This window comes from Acartia tonsa, chromosome 5, assembly GCF_053477335.1.
Source record: "Acartia tonsa isolate MP-2025a chromosome 5, ASM5347733v1, whole genome shotgun sequence".
In the NCBI taxonomy this organism is placed as follows: domain Eukaryota; kingdom Metazoa; phylum Arthropoda; class Copepoda; order Calanoida; family Acartiidae; genus Acartia; species Acartia tonsa.
The window spans coordinates 45756652-45779501 of record NC_137264.1 but is presented as its reverse complement, the minus strand read 5'-3'; the positions used below and the strand labels follow the sequence as shown (position 1 = coordinate 45779501).

The 22850-nt window shown below is 33.4% G+C and overlaps 1 protein-coding gene across 1 annotated transcript in view; it reads right to left on the bottom strand.

Moving 5' to 3' along the window:
* Positions 1–507: 507 nt before the first annotated feature.
* The window catches only part of LOC145320168 (uncharacterized), a 37571-nt gene continuing 15228 nt past the window's right edge, over positions 508–22850 (bottom strand). The window contains exons 8-22 of the mRNA XM_080162609.1: positions 20196–20452; positions 18204–19434; positions 17487–17610; positions 14269–14335; positions 13328–13661; positions 12682–12760; positions 11964–12021; positions 9624–9672; positions 6848–6921; positions 5009–5127; positions 4529–4581; positions 3302–3377; positions 2782–2961; positions 2517–2593; positions 508–648 (exon numbers count right to left, since the gene is read on the bottom strand). Of these exons, the coding sequence (XP_080018735.1) occupies positions 579–648; positions 2517–2593; positions 2782–2961; positions 3302–3377; positions 4529–4581; positions 5009–5127; positions 6848–6921; positions 9624–9672; positions 11964–12021; positions 12682–12760; positions 13328–13661; positions 14269–14335; positions 17487–17610; positions 18204–19434; positions 20196–20452 (2848 nt within the window). The 3' untranslated portion in view covers positions 508–578. The remainder of the gene's footprint in view (positions 649–2516; positions 2594–2781; positions 2962–3301; positions 3378–4528; positions 4582–5008; positions 5128–6847; positions 6922–9623; positions 9673–11963; positions 12022–12681; positions 12761–13327; positions 13662–14268; positions 14336–17486; positions 17611–18203; positions 19435–20195; positions 20453–22850) is intronic.

The window sequence follows — 22850 nt, the reverse complement described above, 5'->3', positions numbered from 1 at the left end:
AAAAGAACAAGGATGACAACATCCATAAAAGCGATGCTCTGAAACGGTATGACAAACGAACATTAATACTTGTAGATTGTCAGAACTGAATTAGCAGAATATAATGCATCAGTACAAACAATATTGTAAGTAAATTTGTTGCATAAATAGATTATACTGTTTAAGGACATACTTACATTTTTGGAACTTGCTTATTTATAGAGATGCTTCGCTTATAACATTGTAGCTTGTTTTAATAGGAATCAGTTTTCAAGCAATCAAAAGAATCGGATAATTAGATCGCATAAAAATTTGTTGTTTAAAAAGTAGAAAAATCAACATGTTTAAAATGGACGTACGGACATTCTGGTAATGATTATAGAGTTGCTACGCTTTCTAAATCGTATCTAACTACTATAGGAATCACCATGCAAAGTTTGAAATCAATAGGACAATTCTAACATTCTATCTCGGACAGACGTACCGACTCTAATTATAGAAAAGCTTCGCTTTTAAAAATACTACTACTTGACTAAAGTTACATTTATTTTCTTTAAAAATGAATAAATAATGATAATACAAATGTTAAATGAGAATGATTAAATTTTATTAAAATACTTTTGAGCAAGTTTTTCCAATGCTTTGTTTCTTGTTATATCCCCCTCCAATCTAAGTATCAACAAATATATTAATAATCGAAAATCCATCAAAAGAGTTATATTATACTAGCAGTAAAATCCATCAAAAGAGTTATATTATACTAGCAGTAAAATCCATCAAAAGAGTTATATTATACTAGCAGTAAAATCTATAAAAAGAGTTATATTATACTAGCAGTAAAATCCATAAAAAGAGTTATATTATACTAGCAATAAAATTCATAAAAAGAGTTATATTATACTAGAAGTAAAATCCATAAAAAGAGTTATATTATACTAGCAGTAAAATCCATAAAAAGAGTTATATTATACTAGCAGTAAAATCCATAAAAAGAGTTATATTATACTAGCAGTAAAATCCATAAAAAGAGTTATATTATACTAACAGTAAAATCCATAAAAAGAGTTATATTATACTAGCAGTAAAATCCATAAAAAGAGTTATATTATACTAGCAGTAAAATCCATAAAAAGAGTTATATTATACTAGCAGTAAAATCCATAAAAAGAGTTATATTATACTAACAGTAAAATCCATAAAAAGAGTTATATTATACTAGCAGTAAAATCCATCAAAAGAGTTATATTATACTAGCAGTAAAATCCATAAAAAGAGTTATATTATACTAGCAGTAAAATCCATAAAAAGAGTTATATTATACTAGCAGTAAAATCCATAAAAAGAGTTATATTATACTAACAGTAAAATCCATAAAAAGAGTTATATTATACTAGCAGTAAAATCCATAAAAAGAGTTATATTATACTAACAGTAAAATCCATACAAAGAGTTATATTATACTAACAGTAAAATCCATAAAAAGAGTTATATTATACTAGCAGTAAAATCCATAAAAAGAGTTATATTATACTAACAGTAAAATCCATACAAAGAGTTATATTATACTAGCAGCTATGCCCTTATAGGCCTTTAGGGTCACTAAAGGGAAGGGGATGTATATTTGACAGACATTGTTTTACTTAATATAGGTATATGTGATTTCAAATCAAAGGGATAGTTGCATAAAGTGCATTTAACTAGTTTGATTGCATGCATAAGTTACAAGAATACATTTATAATTTTGTATTACAATTACTAGGCACCACCAAAATAGTCATCATCCTGTTTTTGTGAAAACAGGATAGCCATTAACGTTGCATATATCCAAAATATGTATATGATTTTCAAGTCTGGATATTTCTAAAACTAATTGGTAGAAAATTAAAATTCTTTCAAATATATGAAGTTTAAACCATTGAACAGAAAATAATATGCAGTTCACTAAATTGAAGTTTAAATGCACTTCGTGCAACTACCCCTTTGCGCGGTTACGTAATTGGCTTACAAACTTTGGTTACTTGATTAGTTGGTGCAAATTTGAGGTGTTTAATAGCTGTTTAATACACGGGGCCCCAAAGTTTTATGATAACGTTTTTTTTGTTCATTGGCTTACTAACTTTGGGGGCTTTAGTGAATTTTGATTGGTTGTTTCATAAAGCTGAGTGTTCAAACTATTCAACCACTTATTTTAATCTACAGAAGTGGCAATCTTGTTCCTGATCAATTGGGATGTACATAAATTTATCTTCCATAGTCCTATTCCTTAAGATCCCTGTATTTTTACCCAGATAGAGAGGGGACAATGGGCTGTTTATTTCACTAGTTCCCAAAGTTTTTATGATAACGTATTCATTGGCTTATATACTTTGGGGACTTTAGTTAATTTTGAATGGTTGTTTCATTGTGCTGAGTTGAACACTCATACGTTTTAACCACTAATTTTAATCTACAGAAGGGGTAATTTTGTGTATCATCAATTGGGATGTACATAAATGTATCGGCCATTGTCTTATCCCGTTAGATCCCTGTATCTTTACCTTTGACCACAATCTGGGCAGGTTGTTATATCTGGATTAGTTTTACAATTCGTACACAAGAGGTCGCCTTCGGAACACTAAAACAAAACATTTTATCATGTAAAGTAATAGGATCTCTGTGTGTCTGTCTGTACCAAAGAATCTCTCTGACCGCTGAACCCAAGTCAATTCTACTATGTGTTGCCTCCCAACGACCGTTGAAAATCATGTATAGATTATGTGAATTTTCAAAATCAATTTCACTGTATAAGCTCTATTCAATTACCTGGTAAATGTGTCCTGGTGGCTTGAGTAGCCCACCACAGACACAGCACTGAAACTCTGCGTCCATCTCTGAGCGAGAGCTGCTGGTTGAAATGTCGCCTTCGCTCTGAGAAATGGCGGGATTTGGAACAATGGAGGACGCGGCAGCAGCGCCTTCGTTTCTCACCAATTCTTGTAGCAGCTGAAATAATATGGCTGTATTACTACATTTAATATTCATGTACTTAATTAGGTAAATTATAAAGAAATTCGTTGCTTTAAAGAAAATTAACCATCTGTAGTCAAAGCATTACGGCACGTTTTCAACATTGTAAAAAAACTTGCAACCTATAGTATAATATAGTAAACTAAACTATTACCCAATAAAAAAAAACACTCTCATTTATTATCTTTAAAACTTTTTAACCAATAATTTTATACTTTAATTTTAATTATTGTCACTGGGTATTAGCATAAAATTATTGTCCATTGTTTTATCCCTAATGGTCCATATAAATAAGATATAATTTTATTCAACTTACCACATTTGGTGAATAAACAGTAGCAATTTCATTTTGTAATTTGGCGATTTCTTCTTTGAGACCGTGAATATCAAGTCTGAAAAATATTTAATTCACGAAACCTTTTATGAAAAAAGTATACATGTCTTTTGAAGCATGAACGGCCGAAATCTTATCTGGAAATTTTAGGTGAATATCTTAATTAGTAGCTGAGAAAATCATATTGCACCCATAGCTTTACGGACTGACAGACGGACAGACAAAGATAATTATAGAGTACCTATGCTACTAAGAGAATGATAGTTGGATCTCATTGCTTTTTGCTATATAAATATACTATTTACTTCACCCCTAGCCTCTAAGAAAGGGCCAGGAGGCGAGGAAAAAACCTAAACCACCACAAAATATTTACAAAGTACAGCAATTTCTAGTTCTGAGATCTTTAGCTCGATACCAAAAAAATGATACCTTATATTGTAGGATTTATTACTTATTTATAGCAGGGAGTAAGGGAGGGGACAATGGGCAATTAATTCAATTTAAGAGTTTTTGAAGAAAGGCCATGAAATCCAGAATAATCCAGAAAATTTGGTGGAAATTGTAAAGTGATTGTTAATTAAATCTAGAAAACCATAAACTAAGAAAAAAGTTCCAAGAAAAAAAACAATCATTTGAAAATTAGATGACCAGTATTACAGGCTGACATAACCATTCTGTAATTAATTACTAGAAAAATCTCCCTGGAAAGAGGGAAAGAGAAAAGAGATTTGGGGGCAAGTGATGTGAACACGGAAAAAAGGGGCAGGCAGGCGTGTAGGGTAACTGCTAGCTGGTTGGGCAAGAATATGACCCACACGCCTTCCTGCTTCTTTTATCCTGTTATTTCTCCACCTCCCTTCTCCATTTCCCTTTCTCGTCTACTTTAAAAAAGGAGGTGGGGGAGAAGGGAGTGAAATAGAGTATGGGAGGGGGGCCGTGTATTTATATTTAAACTACTCTCTGTCTGCAAAACTATATATATTCAAAACTAACACAGTGAGTAGCGGCATTTCTTGCGCAAGTACCCAAACTCAGTCAGAAACTGCTAAATTCTTGCACATTCCCTTTAAGCCAGTACCCAAAGTCTGAGACTCCTAAAGATTGAATATTCGATCCATTGTCCCCTCCCTTACTCCCTGTATTTATAGGATATAGAAAATTCTAAAATTTTACTCAAAATATTTAAACAAATTTTTTATGATTTTTTACCTGTATCTACTTTTAATTCTATCCATATCAATCTCGTGTTTCTGTTTTAAATCCTAAATACCAAGAAAAACAAGGATGACAACATTCATATGGGCAAAGCTCTAAAATCATAAGGAAAGACAAACTAATAATAACTCTTGTAGATTGTCAGTACTTAATAAGCAGAATTTGCAAATCTAAACAAAATTGTACAAAATTTGTTGCCAAATTGCTTATCTTGGTATCATTATTCCAACAATCAGATGAATAGAATATTATACAAAACAATTTTTTCAAAAAAGTCCGGGTCTCTGGTGAAAATATATGAAAAAACAATCAATTAGTAATTGAAACGTTTGGATACTCAACGTAATGAACCATCCAATCAAAATTAAATAACAGTCCCCAAAGTTGTTGAGCTAAAAAATAAGAAATTGACATTTTAAACTTTAGGGACTAGTGTATAAACATCCCAATGTCTCCTCCCTCCCTGGGTTTTACCTGCAGTTGTTTGGTGTGTTTGGCAGCTATTTCCTTTTGCTGACCAAAATGGAGCTCCTTTGCAGCCGCCAGCTGCTTACGGCGGGCTATCAAATCTGAACTAACTTGTTGTTTCTCATCTAAAGAAATATGGTAAATTAGCGGGTACGCCCCTAGAAGCCTCTATGGGCACTTAAAGTAGGAGGGGGAAAAGTCGACTCCATCCCATTTTAAATTTGAGTTTAGAATAGTAAGTAAAAAAAAATTGGGTGGGAGGGGGGTGAAGACATCCTCCCCAAAAATAGTTTAAAACCTTCACAGGACCTGTAAGAAGCTTCACTGTAAAGGAGAACAATATCGGTTCAGCGGTTAGTGAGATCCTTCGGAATAGACAAGAAACGCTTACTGCTTTATATAATAGGATAAATCTCGGAAAAAATGTCAAATTAATCTCTTTTTTTATTTTTTTGTCATGCTGCTTTGTTTGATAAAATATTGGCATACTCTGCTTTACTTACAGAATATTGGCATGTTTTGGTTTACTTGTTGTGTTTGGCACACTCTGCTTGACTTGATCCATATATTACATTCTTGTGATAGAAATTTGGGGGTTATTATCGGGGATCTTAAGAGATAAGACAATGAAAGAAAAATTTAAGTAATAAATCCTCAATATAATACAATCATACAAAATATAAACATAATAAACTATAAAAATACATTAGTAAGGTTTCGTGATTTTTAACTCAAAATTCTATGACTGATTTCAACAAACGCTTCTTGTCTTATCCTAATTTTTTGTGCCTCGCTGCTTATGGATGTTGTCATTCTTGTACAAATTCAAAAAATTTTTAAATTAAATTGATTAAAATTTTAAGAGATTTTTTCTTTGCATATAAGAAAGACAAAATTTATAAATATTTAATGTTGTCAAGTAAAGTTTTAAAACTAAAGTTTCAACTAAAAGCAGAATTAAAATTTTATATGTTTACTTTTACTTTTAACTCTAGAGGTTTTTTCTTTTTTCTTTTTATACATATTAGTATTTTATGTAATGGAATAGAGATAACCTAGAGACACACTCTGTAAATAAGCCAATAGGAGAACAGTGGAGTTACATTTTAGACATGTTCCTAAATAGTTATAAACCTTCCCAAGACCTATGGGAAGCTACACTGTAAAAGAGGACCATATTGGGACAGCGCTAAGCAAGATCCATCCGTAGAGACAGACAGTCAAAGATCCTCTTACTTTATTACAAGGATTAAATATGTATAGATTTACACCTCACCCCCCCCCCCTTAATATATATTTTTTGTGTGGTTGCGGAGGGAGATAAAATAACCCTCTCATCTTCTGAAGATAATCATTTTTTTAGAAAAAAAGTAAATAATTAAAAAAAATCTTTTTACTTAAGTTTTTAGAATATTGTTTTCAGTGCTTTAAAATCAGAAAGGAAGGGGACAATGGGTTGTTTATTACACCAGTTCCCAAAGTTTTTTAATAGCGTTTTCTTATTTTTTGGCTCAACAACTTTGGGGACCTCTATGAATTTTAATTGGTTGGTTCATTAACTTGAGTGTCCAAATTAACCACTAATTTTTATATACAAAGGGGTAATTTTGTTCAACATTATTGGGTAATGGTATGTTCTCCCATGATAAATCGCAAAAAAACGTAATAAACCCCATCTAGCGGCGAAAAAACATCTTTCTTTTTTTTAAACAGCTGATCATAACATGCCCTTATAGACCTCTACGAGCGTAGCTGCTAGTTTTAATTAATTTGGTTATGGTTTAACTTATTACATGATTTTATTTCATGAATTATCTAAAAATTAATTAATTTTCAATACTCTACCTGTCAAAACCTTTTCAAGTCTCTTCAACAAGATCTCTTTTTCGCAATTTTCTCTGTTCTCAAACACTTCTTTTCTGCAATGCAAAAATAAATGTAATAAGTATAGATGTATAACCCAGAAAACTACCTGACCCCTGTCTTGGGGACCTTTTTCTTCTGCTAGCAAAGTGCTTTCTCCTCTTTTGTATCAACTTAGTTGTGTTAATATTTACGATGCTATTGGCTAAATTTTAAAGACCAAATTGAAAGGCGGCACAGGGTCCACTGGGCCGGTAGGGACATACAGTTATTTAATCCCTTCCCCCTCTATTGTTTTACTCTAGTCTCTATTTTCTTAAACACTTCTAATCTGTAAAGTAACAAAAAATGATTAATATCTATTTTTAAGAAAATTGTATTGGGGTACTCTATATGTTTAAACTAAAGACGTCAAAAATTGTTCCTACTGCTGCTATTTCAGAAGCACGATATTAACAGACAGAATTGGGGGAATGTATTGGCCCAAAACAGGCGCAATTAATTCCCATGCACAGTTAGAACTTCCAGTCAAGGGTCGTGCAATCAAAGAGTGGGTTAGGACTTCCAGTTAAGGGTCGTGCAATCAAGGAGTGGGTTGTATGTTGGGTCTTATTTATCCCAATACCCCGGGTATTTGGACAGAAAAGGAGAGATTTTGCTCCTCTTAGTTATCCTGAGCTGGAACTTTAAATCATTTTAGTGGTGAGCCAGATCGGGGTGAGCCAACTTTCCACCAATGAGAGCACAGCATTTTATGAAATGCCGCGCTGTGATTGGCTGAAATTCGGCTCACCCCGATCTGGCTCACCACTAAAATGATTTAAAGATCCAGCTCTGGGTTGTTGGGCCAGACTTTTAATTGCCTCGGCCTTATAAGGGAGGTAGAACCAAAGAGACAGGACAGAAAAATGGCCTTAAACTATTCAAAACTTACTTTTAAAAAATAAGAATAAAATCATCCTGAGACATCCAGCTGAATCAGTATAGTGACTAGAGTAGCTAGATCATAACAGACAAACAGACAAAATCTTGCTACTTTATGTATATACTAGCGGCTTCGCCCCTAGCCTCTTGGAAAATAACAAATCTTTTTACCAGTTCTGAGAATTATATGTATATTTTAGAATAATAAAGTACAAATTTAACCATCCATAAGAGAAAGTATCTAATATTTACTGCAATAAAACAGTTAAAATCCATGGAACCCGACCAGGTCTTTGTTTACTAGGACTAAAGACAATGTGATACTAAATTAAAATAGTTTAAACTAGATATAAAATTTGTGCAATTTGCTGTTTTTGACACTGATTAATTTTTACACTATTGTATGAACAATAACTTAACTTCACATTGAATAGGCACACTACAAGCAGTTTTCCGCGCAACTTTCTAATTTCAAAAAGTCTATAAATTGTAGAAGCTACAAGCAAAAGAAACAGTTTTCAGATACCACTACTCTTATTCTATTCTAGCCCATTCAATGTGAAGTTGGTTCACTATGTTGACATACCTGTAATCAATAGATAAGGATTTAATATATTTAGCTTGGAATTGTAAAAATAAAATATTAAGACAGAAATTGGATTTTATTACTATCTAAGGGGTTTATCCCCTACTTTATTAAAACTATGTAAGCAGAATATCCTCCGCTTTTGAACTATACAAACAACATTTTGGTTTTAAACCATGCTAGAGGAAATGACGTCCTGGCAGCTTGTTTGATAATTTTTGAAGGCCAGGGATAAGGGATTGGCAATTAAATTTGAGTAGGAAAACTGTCAATTCTAAGGTGGTTAAATGCTGGGTGTAAAGATAAAATTAACCCAGCATTTCTCTGACTTAGAATTTAGGGAAAGGTATCAAAACAAATAGAACATAACAATTTTCTGAATGGAACGAATAAGACTGCTGCCTCCACGGGAAGGTGAGAGTGGCAGCTGGGTAATATTAGAATATCTGGCTCCTCGGGAACGGCAGTTACGTTCCACTCTAAGGGCTTTGCCCCAAGAGGTTTTATCAAACAAATTTTTCGTGTTTTAGATTTTAAAGAAAATTATTTTTTTTTTTTTGGGGGGGGGGAGTATTTTTCACTTTTTGGGGGGTTAGGGGTGTCCCCACCCCCCCAAGAAAATAGTTATAAACCTTCCCGGGACCTATAAGAAGCTACCCTGTAAAGGAGAACCCGATCGGTTCAGCGGTTAGCGAGATCCTTCGCTACAAACAAACAGACAGACAAACAGACATACAAACAGACAAACAAACATCGTTCTACTTTGTGTTATAGATACTAGCGGCTTCGCCCCTAGAGGAAGATCAGTTGTTGCGCCGCTAAATGGGGTTAGTTATGTTTTTTTCGATTCCTCTTGGAAGAGTGGTGTTACCCTCCCCCAAAATAGCTATAAACCCCTCCAGGACCTATGAGAAGATACACTGTAAATGTTACTTTATTATATACTAGCGGGCGCGCCCCTAGCCTCTAGCTAAAATTCGTAAAAGGACCAAGGAAATCTTCTGCATAAAAAAGGACCAAGGAAATCTTCTGCAAAAAAAAGACCAAGGAAATCTTCTCCAAGAAAATAGCCTAAAACCACCACAGGGCCAGTAGGAATATTCCCTGAAGAGTAGAATCCGATCGGTTCAGTGGTTACCGAGATCTTAAGCTTCAGACAGACGGACTGACGGACAGAAAGACATCAAGCTACTTTGTATTATAGATAGGGATAACATATAAAGTGATCAGCTTCAATAAAATACTTACTTTGCAAGAATGTTTGAACAGCTTTTTCTCAATTCATCAGAAACATTCGCTAAATTAGAATAAAAATAATTATTAAAGTTTTAAATTATACTATTACATAATAGTTATGTATCGCATCATACAAGAGACATTTTTCCGCGGATATTAAAATAAAAATCATAAGATTAGAAGCGAAGGCCGGCGAATTTTTCTATTTTTATTTTAATATTCATAAAAATTGTCTGTAATACGATGCTATACATGATTTATCTTATGCTTAACCACCTGCGAGAGGCTCTAAACCTGCGTTGCTTGACTTGGGAGATAATAAATTGCTCCAATATGGATATATTATTACTTGGATCCATGCACCAGAATTTAATCTTCTCTCATAAAGTGAAACTTGTCGCGGGCAAAAATAACGATTCCCCACATCCACCACCTTTACCCCATCCCTTTCCCTTCTACTGGATGAACGAACTGACCAATAAACGAGTTTCATGTTAGCAAGCAATCTAAATTGACGACAATTTTTCCCCTGTTATAATATCCACGTATATTATTACATCAATTCCCTCTCAAAACAAACTTATGTAATGTACAAAATTACATGATGCTTAAAATTTGCTTTCAATAAAATTGAAAATTTTATGGAAATTAATTTTCTAATGTGTTCTCATATCCAAGGTTCTAAAGGGATAAGACAATGGCCGATAAATTGATATACATTCCCAACGATGATACACAAAATTAACCTTTCTGTATATTAAAATTAGTAGTTGAAACACAACTTAATGAGAGAATCAAAATTTACTAAAGTCCTCAAAGTTGTCAAACCAACGAATAAGAAAACGTTGTAATAAAACTTTGGGGACTAGTATAATAAACAGCCCATTGTCCCCCCTCCCTTTTTCCTTATGCCCCCCTCCATAGAGAAAAAAATAAAAGAAAGGAATCGAAGCAACTAGAAGACGAAAATAGGCAGTGGGCCTAGAGGCCTACTCAGCGCTGTTGCCGCGCTAAAATTTATTGCTATTCCACTACTTTTCAAATGGGAGGATTAAAAATTATTAAAAAAAATATTTTTTTACTTTTTACTATTTCCTAATTTAGGGCAAGAATATTAGATTAGATATTTTCGTTTTAATGTTTTCATTAAAAATTACATAGAATTTTATTTTTATTTAAAAAAATTTGTTCATGAAAGATGAATCCTTCTATTTCTAAAAAGGGGGAAATTTTTTTCATAATGAACATTCAGCTGATTTTAACCGCCCACTTAATAAATGAATGATTGACTTACAAAAAGCCCTGGGCGGCTTTTGATTTTCGTCTGAGATGGGTTTTTAATAAATGCCGCGTTTTTTCGACTATTTTTTAGACTTTGATTGATTGAATGAAGACGATGGGAGAGTATACAACTTAAGAATTCAAAATTTTAAAATTATTATTTAAGCCATTCGCATAATGTCTAATACAACTTAAAAACATTTTCGCTGCATATTTATTAATGCATCTTTTTAGATCTGTATTAGACATTATACAAATGGCCAAAATAATAATTTTAAAATTTTGAATCCTTAAGTTGTATACTCTGTTTTAAACCTTATTTCATCTTGAAGATCAATGCCCCGTACGATTTTAACAGAGTATACAAATTAAGAAATCAAAATTTTAAAGTTATCATTTTAGCCATTTGTATGATATCTAATGCAGCTCTAAAAAGATGCATTAATAAATATGCAGCGAAAATGGATTTAAGTTGTATTAGACATTATCCAAATGGCTAAAATAATAATTTTAAAATTTTGAATTCTTAAGTTGTATACTCTCCCATCGTCTTCGTTCAATCAATCAATGTCTAAAAAATTGTCGAAAAACGCGGCATTTATTAAAAACTCATCTCTGCTTCTAAATTTAGGGATGGGGAAGGAGTATTTTACCATGAAAAAGGGGTGAGTATTCATCCTCTTATCCTTTTTCCTTATGCCCCCCTCTCTCTCTATCTCATACCCTGTCCATTGCTTATTGAAGTGAAAAGACAAGTGTGAACATGAACAACATCCATAAGTAGCAAAGCATAAAAAATAGGTTACCTTCAGTTTCTTTTTGACGGACGGACATTAGGAATTATGTATTAGCTTCGCTACTAAAATGGAAAGATTTTAAAAATCGTCAACCCAAACTGTAGATTCAAATTATTTAGATGTTTGAACACTACTAGTTTGACCTAAACAATCAAAATTCAATAAAGAAACCCAAAGTTTTGCGTCAACTATTAAGATAACATGGTTAAAAAAAACTTTGGGTACCAGTGTAATTTAGAGTCCAATTTCCCCTCCCTCACTGCACCAAGAATACCTGATGACATTTTAACAAGTTGATTCATCAGTTCCAGAGGAGCCGGCACCTCTCTCACCTAGAAAAATTTAGACATGTTAGAATTGTCCTATCGATTTCAAACTTGACATAATGATTCCTGTAAAAGTTGGGTACAATTTAGAAAGCTTAACAACTCAATAAAGGTTAATAATAAATTATTTACGACTATTTTCTCTGATTTTTAAGACAATGATTCCTAGGACAACCAAGTACAAAATTTTAAAAGAAGTATCTCTATAATCCAATCGTAAAATGTATCCTGTATTTAAGCAGTTTAAAAATAATTTAAATAAAACTTGTTTAGACTTATGAATCAATATTCTGCTGACCGAATTTTGTTAATGTTCGTTTCTACCACCTGATTGTAGTAGAGCTTAATTGTCATGGATGGTGTCATCCTTGTAAAACTTGATAAACATTTTAAAGTGATAAGAAATCACGCAACCTTGCTAATATTTTATTAAAACATATTTCCTAGAGAACAAATTATAGACTTACTGACATACCAAGAGAGTTTCAGAGAAAATACTCATAAAAAAATATTCAGCTCAGTATATCCAATTGTTAGCACAAAAATATAATATCCGATAATGCTTTACCCACGAAAAAGATGAATTATATTGTAGTTGCTTATTGGTGTGGGGAGATTTAACCAAAAATGAGTCAGCTAATCTTGAAAAGGAGCCGAGATAATCACCTGAGACATTTCTTTAATCAATGATTTTTCCCTCTCAATTCTCTGTCTGACGTGTATCAGCTCAATCTCCTTCATATTTCTAAATTAAAAACAGTGATCTTAAGGGATAAGACTGTAAATTAATGTATATACCCAATGATAAACAAAATTGCCCTATCTATAGACTGAAATTATTGGTTGAAAGGTTTAGATATTGCTAGTTAATGAACCAACCAATGAAATTTATACTAGTGTAATGTCTTCTCCCTCAATGATTATTAAGGACAATAAAAAGGATAATGGCTCAATCTTAACCCTTAACAGTCGGGCCCCTTGCCCCCCCCCCCCCCTTTTATCTCAGTTCCTATTAGAGCTAGAGGTTTAAATTATTTTGTGCAAGTCTCATGTTTGATATAATGATCTTAAGTAAGTCAAAGTCAATTTTCGCTTACTTCACCCATTTATTAAACAACCTTTGTTTTTAGGAAAAATATTCTAGCCCCCCCCGGCACCCCCCCCCCCCATTATTTTCAATTTGTTATCACTTGTAGGTTTTTACTGGATAAATTAATTAGTCAGTTGCACTTTTTGAAAAAATAACTAGGGTCTTCATTTCACTTATAGGCAAACTTGGTATTTGAATTTTTATGCAAACTTGTTAGTATACCTGAATCTATTTTGTGAAGAAGGTCTTGTAACGGTAGCTGCCGATTCCTGCGACTCTGCGGCTGCGGCAGTTAAATTTCGCGGGCTTTCTTTGTGTTGTTCAACAACTGATGATGGGTTTCGCGGGTTTTCTTTGTGTTGTTCAACAGCTGATGTCTCATTTTGCGGATTTTCTTTGTTTTTAAAAACAGCTGTTATAGCTGGTTCCCGCGTTTTTTCTCTTTCATATTCAGCTGAATTTTGTACAGTTGCAGTATGTGACCTCTCAGCTGATTTGTACGGCACGTCAGCTGATTTTTCGCTATCTTGATTGGTTGATAGGTTGCTGGGATGTACTTGAAAATAATAAAAATAAAATGTATTTCAAAACTATATATATAATTATACATATAAATCAAATAAGCAACAATCGTTATATTATTACTTAGATGTTGCACCAGATTTTTATGTACTCTGATAAAGTGATGCTTGCAGCTGGCTAAAATATCAATACCCCCCATCCTATGAACATCAGAAAGGGAGGGGACATTGGGCTGTTTAATACCAAGAATAAGGTATAACCAACAAGCGAAAAAAATCTAAAATAATTTTGGGGGGGGCAAATGGAGAGGTCGTCAATTTTACGATGTGTAGCCCCCCAACGACAGCTGAAAAACACGTATAGGTTTCGTGATTTTTATTCTAATTAATTTCGTTATAGGTAAGCTGGTTTAATACACTAGTCACCAAGTTTTTATAATAACATTTTTATTGGTTGGCTAAAGAACTTTGGGGACTTTTATTGAATTTTGATTTGTTGCTTCAGTAAGGTGAGTTTCCAAACCTTTAACCACCAATTTTAATCTATAAAAAGGGTGATTTTGTGTATTATCATTGGGGATGTATATCAATTTTTCGGCCATTGAAAATTATCGGAAAATTAAAAATGTAAAATATCAATACCTTTACTTTCAGCTATATTTTCATGTTTATTTGAACCAGAGCTGTAATTATTCTCATTTAATATAACCTGAAAATTTAAAAAAAATTTATATTATGAATATAGTCATAGGACAAACACAGGAGTGGCAAACGACGGAGTGGACACTTAACCTAACCAACCTAATTTAAACCATCTTATAGGTTTTTAAAACTGTCTAACCCCTAAAGGGGTTTTATTTGTATATTTATATCTTAACCTAACATAACCGAACATGTATAGAAATACCTAATGAAATTAATATTTTAGACACTCCTGTGTTTGTCCTTGAACTCTATATATATTACCAAGTAATAAATATTCAAATTTTAAAAAAAGATAAAATATTTAAGATGTTGATATCATTTTGTTTAGCCAGCTGCGAGTACATTATATTCTGGTGTAAACTTGATATGGGTTTAGATTATTCAGATGTATTTTTGTCAGTATTTGATATATTTTTGACAGTATAGATAATATGTTTAAATATTATTGAATTTTATACTACTAAGATTCAGTTTGCCATAAATACATTCATACTTTTTTTAATTGCACTGGCAAAAATAAACCCACTGTACTTTTGCTGGATGTGTAAATGGCACTCCCCAATTAACATATTGTTTAGCAGTTAACGGGACATACACCCACATAAACTTAATACTGTGTAAAAAAAAAATACAAAGAACACTTTCTATAATACAAAGTAGCTCGATGTCTGTCTGCCTGTCCGTCTGTCTGAAGGGTAAGGTCTCGGTGTACACTGGACCGATTAGATTCTACTCTTCAGGTAATATATCTTCTAGTCCTGTGGTGGTTTTAAGCTATTTCCTTGAGTGGTGGGACTCCCCAACCTCCCCCCCCCCCCAAAAAAAAACGTAGCAAATTTTTTTTCTCAATTACCTCTTAGGGCAAAGCCCACAGAGGCTAGGGGCGAAGCCGCTAGTTCCATTAAAAGAAATAAAATAAATAGAGTTTCTCACACATTAAAATCACATTTATCTTGGAAAGCTCAAGGATCTTAAGGGATAGGACAATGTTTGATAATTCAGTGAAATCCTCAAGGATCATAAACAAAATCCCACCTTTAGAAGATTACAATTATTGGTTGAAAAGTTTGGGCACTACTAGTTTGGAACCCATAACATTTTTTAAAAAGTACCCAAAGTTTTTGAGCCTACAAATATTGTTATATAAGTTTGGGTACATGTGTATTTTTCAGTTCAATGTCCCCTCCCTCCCTGGGGAAACTAGAGAAATACAAAGATAATATTTTATCCTCCTCCTTTTTTCATTAAAATAATGTTGAACTCAAATAAGGTATAGGCGTTGACAAAACAGAGAGAGAGAGAGAGGGGGGAGAATAAGCTGTTTATTACACTAGTCTCCAAAGCCATTGTATAATAACGTTTTCTTATTTGTTGGCTTAACCTTTGGGGACTTTAGTGAAATTGGATTGGTTGGTTAATTTAATTGGTTGTTCAAATGTTTCAACCACAATTTTTAATCTACAGAAGGGGTAATTTTGTGTATCATCATAGGGGATGTAAATCAATTTATCACCCATTATCTTATTCCTTTAGATCCCTGTGATGACAATAAATTTCAGCCAATCACAGCGCAGCATTTTGTAAAATGCTGTGCTCTTATTGGTGGAAAGTTGACTCACCCCAATTTGGCGCACCATTGAAATGATTTAAGATCCAGATCAGTAGTCAGAAAACTTTACATTGACAATCATTTTAAATATAAAAGTAATAGTATGCAGGGAATGGGGTATTCCTATCCAGTTTTTGGTTTAGGAATTAATATCATTCTCATTTAAACAAAAACTCATTTTTATGCTAAAATATGGTTTAATTTTGGTTTTTAACTTTCAGTTTTTTCCCCGAGGAAGTCATTTTTTTACTTGAGGTAATTATTCTTTCTTTTAGTAATTAATAAAAATTCTAAAATCTTCCAAAAAAAATTTTAAATCTTCAAAAAAAAAATCAAAAATCTTCTAAAAATATTTTCTCAGATTTTCATATAAATATGACTGTATAGACATGGGAACTTCAGTCGTGCGAGGCTTGTGGTGCAGAACTGAGATTCTGTTCACCGCTTGCCATGCTTGGGGAAAAAAATGTTACCTCAGGGAAAAAATGACTACCTCGAGGAAATAAATGACTATCTCTGGGAGGAAAAAAAAAATATTTACATCCACTACTTAAGGGGTCGTTTATGTGAGAATAGTATGTCTCTCTGTCAGAATGATATTGAACCTTTATGATACTGCTTTACAGTGAATATTTTACCAAAAAAATCGCTCATAGAAAAATATCCCTCAATTTTTTGCAATGTTTCTTTCTGGGTTGACTTCCCCTCCCTTACCATAAAGTTTTAAAATAAAAGGGGGGGGGGGGGGATTTCTGTGATCCATTACTACACTTTGATGGAAAGCACCTATATCCCTTACCTCTGACAGAAACCTGTAATTTGTTTTATAAAAAAGAAAAATTATTGAAAATGTGTTTTTTTGTTAAAATATATATAATTTGGAATTAAGTAGAAGAAATAAAAAAATAAAAGGATAAAAAACAGAAAACTACATTTTCATAAGACATACTAGAGAAGGGCGGGGTAAGTTGATAAATAGCCTAAAACCACTACAAAAATTTAAAAAGCTTATCTAAAAAGTATAAACAATTCGGACTACAATATCCACGATCTTTTTTTAAGACAAAAAATCCAAATTGCTTTATATTCGAAGGAATTGCAGAAAAATAGCCTAAAACCATCTCAGTAACTATGAGAAGTTTTACTGGAAATGTTAACCAATAACCATATCAGTTCAGCGGTTAGCGAGATCATTTCGTGTTCTTTTGTCGTAAAATTTTAAAGATTCGTGCTTTTATGGGTGTTGTCACCCTTGTTTAAAAATTGAAACTATGAGGATGAAAGAGGGGGTAGTTGTCGGAATCTTTTAGATAATTGGTGTGTATTACACCCAGATATCTTAATGAATAAGACAATGGTTGATAAATTTATTCACACCCTCAGTATGATAAACAAAGTTAACCCATATGTAGATTGAAATTAGTGAAATAAACTTTGGACACTTAACTTAATGAACAAACCAATCAAAATTCAATAAAAGTCCGCAGAGTTGTTCGAGGACTAGTGTAATAGACAGCTGAATGTCCCCTCCTGCCCTGGCTTTTACCTGTTTTTCCATGCTTTTCTGTCTCTCCGGAGGTGCTGGTGACTTAGATACAGATCTCAGATCATTTCTTATTCTGTCCACAATGCTTATACTTCCTTGGGATGTGGGCCGGGGTTTAGTTCTCCTACAGAGATAAGGAAAGTGTAATGTGTGATGTCATAAAAATATGTCTAAATCCAACATTTTTTCAGGGGTTTCCTTTCCCACATCTCCTGTCATCCTTCCTTTTTAGACGTATTTCTCTGATGTTACACATGACACTTTCCATATATTCTTCTACATTTATATAGATTATTTTGTGTATTCTGATATTGAATAAAATTTACTATGTATGAAAGATTTTTAAAACAATCATTGAGTCTTTTAATTAGTGTTAATCATCACTAATTATTACCAAACACAAAAAAAGATACTAAGTTTAGACTTTGGACAATTGAAATAAAAAACTATTTCCAGTATGGCAAAACTGATTAATATCCAGAGGATTAGAACCGGTTCTCAGCTATACCAAAAATGATGTATAGAATTGTATTACTTTGGACTTTGGCCCCTTAAGGCCAACAATTCTTGTTTTAATCACATAATTTTTTGTTTTCATATCCGCGAAGGCTCTCTAAAAAATGATGCGAAATATATTATTCTCAGCTGTAAAACATATTTAGATCTTTGTAGCTAATTAACTAGGGAAAAAGAAAGGTTGTAGATTAATAATAATACCTGTAGGCTTCATAAATATCTTCATCAGAATCATTTTCTTTCCTGGACAACTTTCTCTCATTACATCTCTTCTCTATTTCTATGTTGGCAACATTTATAGCTGAATCAGTTCTGGCCTTGGGATAAGGAACCATTTCCTGATCCGTTACAGTGGGGTTAGGCTTTGGTGGTGCCGGTTTAATTGTTACACTTCCCTGGATATTTTCAACCGGTTTATCTTGTTTAGGATGTGTATTTATTGCTACTTTAGGTTTGATTGGAAGATTGACAACAATGTCAATTGTTTCTTCCTTCTTGTTTTTCTTCTTGCCCCCCTTGGTGAATGACAGAAGTTCCGTCATTAGGTCAGCATGCATGTCAACAGCTCCAACATGCATAGGATTCTTGGGTCTTGCTCCAAGAGCATTGTAATCAACTTTTGAAGATGAGGGTGGTGGTGGTGGTGGTGGTGGAGGGGGAGGAGGAGGAGGAGGTGCCAGAGCCATTTGAGGTGGTGGTGGAGGAGGAGGAGGAGGTGCCAGAGCCATTGGAGGTGGTGGTGGAGGGGGTGAAGGAATGTTAGTTTGGGGATAATAATCATCGATGAGCAAATCATCAACTACTGGTAATGGTGGTCGTGGAGGTATTTCAGAAGCAGGCGGATCATCAGCATGTGAGAGTTCTTCTTCAGTTGGAGGAGGAGGAAGTGATGGCACATTTTCTGATGGTTCCTCAAGATTTTCTTCTTCAGGTGGAGTTGGGATTGGGGGTGGAATAGGTGAGGACGGAGTTTCTGTTAGACAATCCTTGACAGGTGGAGGCGGTATTGGTGGTGGGGGTAGAGGTAAACATGGTGATAGGGGAGATGGTAGCACAGATGCTGCTGAACAACCAAAGTTAGGTAAATCTTCTGGCGGGGGAGGTAAAGCTAAAGTCATATTTCGTTTAGGATCTTCAATATCATCCTGAGCATTTTCTAACTGATCAGCATCATCATTATTTTGTACAGTATCTTCATCATAAGTATCTTCTATTACTTGTGTCTGTTCTTGATCATTTGAATTATTATTATTTGAGTCATAGGCACCATCACTTTGTGTTACACTCTCAGATTCATCTTCATTGAGTATACACACATCTTCCTCTGTTTCTTTTGCTATTGTTTCATCATCATTACCTTCTGTTTTGTTATTATCAATACATTCATTATTTTCAATAATAATGTTGTTACTGCTTATTTCTTCTGATGTTTCTGAAATTATTAAATAATTCATAGATAACAAGGAAAATTATGTATGCAAGTAGTGGGAAAATAGATAAGCCTATTACATAAAGTAGTAAGGTTTTTTTTGTCTGCAGCTTAAGATTTTAATAACTACTGAACTGATTGAGTTCTCTAGTTCATGCAAGCCTTTTATAGATATCTGAATAATTTTAGGCTATTAAATTCTGTTATCTAAGTTTGGTTCTAGAATATTTACCTACTTTCTTTACTCCATTGAATACAGCAGCTAGTTTTTGATAAAGCAAAAAAATAATGTAATCATTTTGTTTAGACATAAGCAGTTCATAATGTATAATTAAGCAATCTTTATGTAAAGAAGAAAGAATATTTTTTTTATTAAATGTAAGAATTGTCAATAAATTAGTTATAAGATGACAGTTATTTCTTTTGAAATTTTGAAATTAATGAAAAACAATTCAACTGTTCCCTTAATCTACTATGATGTATTTATTTAAATTAGGGTTGAGCCGGATATCCATTTTGGCCGGATATACCGGATATTGAAACTATCCGGATACTGGATATTGGGCTGATTTCTAATGCCAGATATCCGGTTATCTGGCCAGATATCTCGTAATTTCTGGCCAGATACCAAGTCGGATACTGGATATCTGGAATTAGAAATCAGCCGGCTATCTGGTATCTGGCCAAAAAGTATCCGGCCCAAAACCTAATATAAATATGGAGTCACCATTAACTAATACATAAGACTTAAGATTTGCTATTACCTTCTACATTCTCCTCCCCATTTACTTGTATTTCTGGTGGTTCAATGTGTTCTTCATTATTATTTATATCTCCATTCATACTAATATAATTGTCATTTATATTATTGACATTGTCATTGATCTCATTATCAGGAGGCTCATTTGTTTCATTTTCTGCTACTACAACTTTTTCAGCACTATTTAAATTTTCAGTGGTATCTTGTTTACTTTCTATTACTTGGGTATTAGCCATACTCTGTTTCTTCTCAGTTGCTTCTCTAAAATAAAAACAAGAATGACAACATCCATAAGCTGAAAAATTGTGGTTGATAATACGTACATACATGGTTTTACAGTTGATTATGCTTCTTAAAGATGGGAATGTTGTCAAAAAGTTTTAGCTTTATATCTTTTGTAGGAGCTGAGAAAATCGTGATTCCACCCAATTTATGTCTTATGGACAGACGGACATTTGGAATTATAGAGTATGGTCGCTATTCATAAGTATTTTACTTATGTATTCAGCTAAAAATAAAAGTTTTCTGCATCCCTATAAAAAGTAACAGGATGTCTCTGTATGTACAAGACTGATATGGCTCTTCTTTACAGTGAAGCTTTTTAGAGATTTTGTGATGATACATACTTATTTTGTGGGTGAATACAGAAATTTCCCCTAAGAGACCACTCTCTTTCTAAAATACTAGCGGCTTCGCCCCTAGCCTCTAGGGGCTTTGCCCCAAGAGGTAATTAAAAAATAAATGTAGTACATGTGATGAATCTTCATCCTCGTCATATTATAATTATACATCATCAAAAAATAATAATTATAATTATTCCTCATCATCTTCAAACTATACTTCATCAATAAAAAAAAAAAAAATTGGGGGAGAGGATTTTTTTATTTTTGGGGGGGTTAGGGGTGTCCCACCACCCCCCAAGAATATAGCTTAAAACCACCACAGGACCAATAGGTATATACCCTCAAGAGTAGAATCCGATCGGTTCAGTGGTTACCGAGATCTTAAGGGACGGACGGACGGACGGACAGACAGACGGACGGACAGACAGACAGACGGACAGACATCGTTCTACTTTGTATTATAGATTGCTCGTATGTAGTAGTAAACAAATTTGGATCCGTTCAATCAAATTCTGTGATAGTTATGTATTATAGTTTACTCCACTTTTTAAAGCTAGATTTCAGTTTATTGAATTTTTATTGAACTTTTATTCAAGTCAATGAGGCTGTGCTAAGTATGACATGAAATAGTACCTTTAAAAAATGTAATAATCAAAATTAATCAGGCGCTTTGTCGATATAAAAGTGACATTAAATATTCCCTCCCCAAATAAAAAAAAGCTTGGATGTACTTTTCTAATATCATATAATTTTTGTGCCAAATGCTAAATTTAGCATTTACCTCATAGTCTTACGGAGCTGGACTGATAAAGACTCAGTAATAATACAATTTTTATAAATGACATCATCTATTCCTAATAATTAAATTAAAACTTGATAATAGTTATTTCTTTCATCGTATCATAAACCACCATATCTATAATACAAAGTAGCTTGATGTCTGTCTGTCCGTCTGTCCCTTAAGATCTCGGTAACCACTGAACCGCAACATATGTATGGGGTTGCTATAATTATCCAAAAACGACATGTCAATTCACTAATAGACTGGAAACCTATATCAGACAGAATAATTAAGGCTAGATTCCAATCAAGGCACTGCAAGTTGACCCTTGTCCAATGCTATGCCCCAACAAATGACAAAAGTGAAGAAGTAAAACAAGAGTTTTATGATCAACTGCAATCAATCAGAAACTCAGTACCCAAACATGACATGTGTCTAGTTCTTGGAGATATGAATGCTAAAGTAGGAACTGACAGGACTGGAGTGGAAAATGCAATGGGACACTTTGGCATAGGTACAAGAAATGAAAATGGAGAACTTTTACTTGAATTCTGTTTAAATAATGATATGGTCGTAGGAGGTACATTATTCCAACACAAAAACATTCACAAATATACCTGGACAACACCTGATGGACAAACAAGAAACATGATTGACCATATTATGATCAATAGAAAATGGGTCAAATCAATGCAAGACTGTAGGAGCTATAGAGGAGCCGACATATTCAGTGACCATGAACTAGTTGTCAGTAAGATTAAATTAAAGCTGAAGCGTACTGGCCATGATAAAAAGAGTGAGATTGGCAGACAATATGATTCTTCAAGATTAAAGGACCCAGTGATAAAGAATGAATTTGTCTTAAAACTCAGAAATAGATTTCAAGTCTTAGAGGACCTAAATGACGAGACTGAGATCACATGGACTTCAATTAAAGAAAACTTTCAATCTACTGCTAAGGAAATCCTAGGACACAAGAAACCAGAGAAAAAGGACTGGATCTCTGAAGAAACATGGAACAAAATAGAAGAGAGAAAGAATCTTAAAAACAAAATTCATAATGCTCAACATTTGGCTGACATGGGCAATTTAAGAGCTGAATATACTGCTAAAGACAAAGAAGTCAAAAAGCGCACAAGGAAAGACAAGAGAGATTACATTGACAATCTGGCTGAAAAGGCCCAGAGAGCAGCTGACTTCGGTAACATGAAAACAGTATACAACATAACCAAGCAATTAAGTGGCAAATATAACA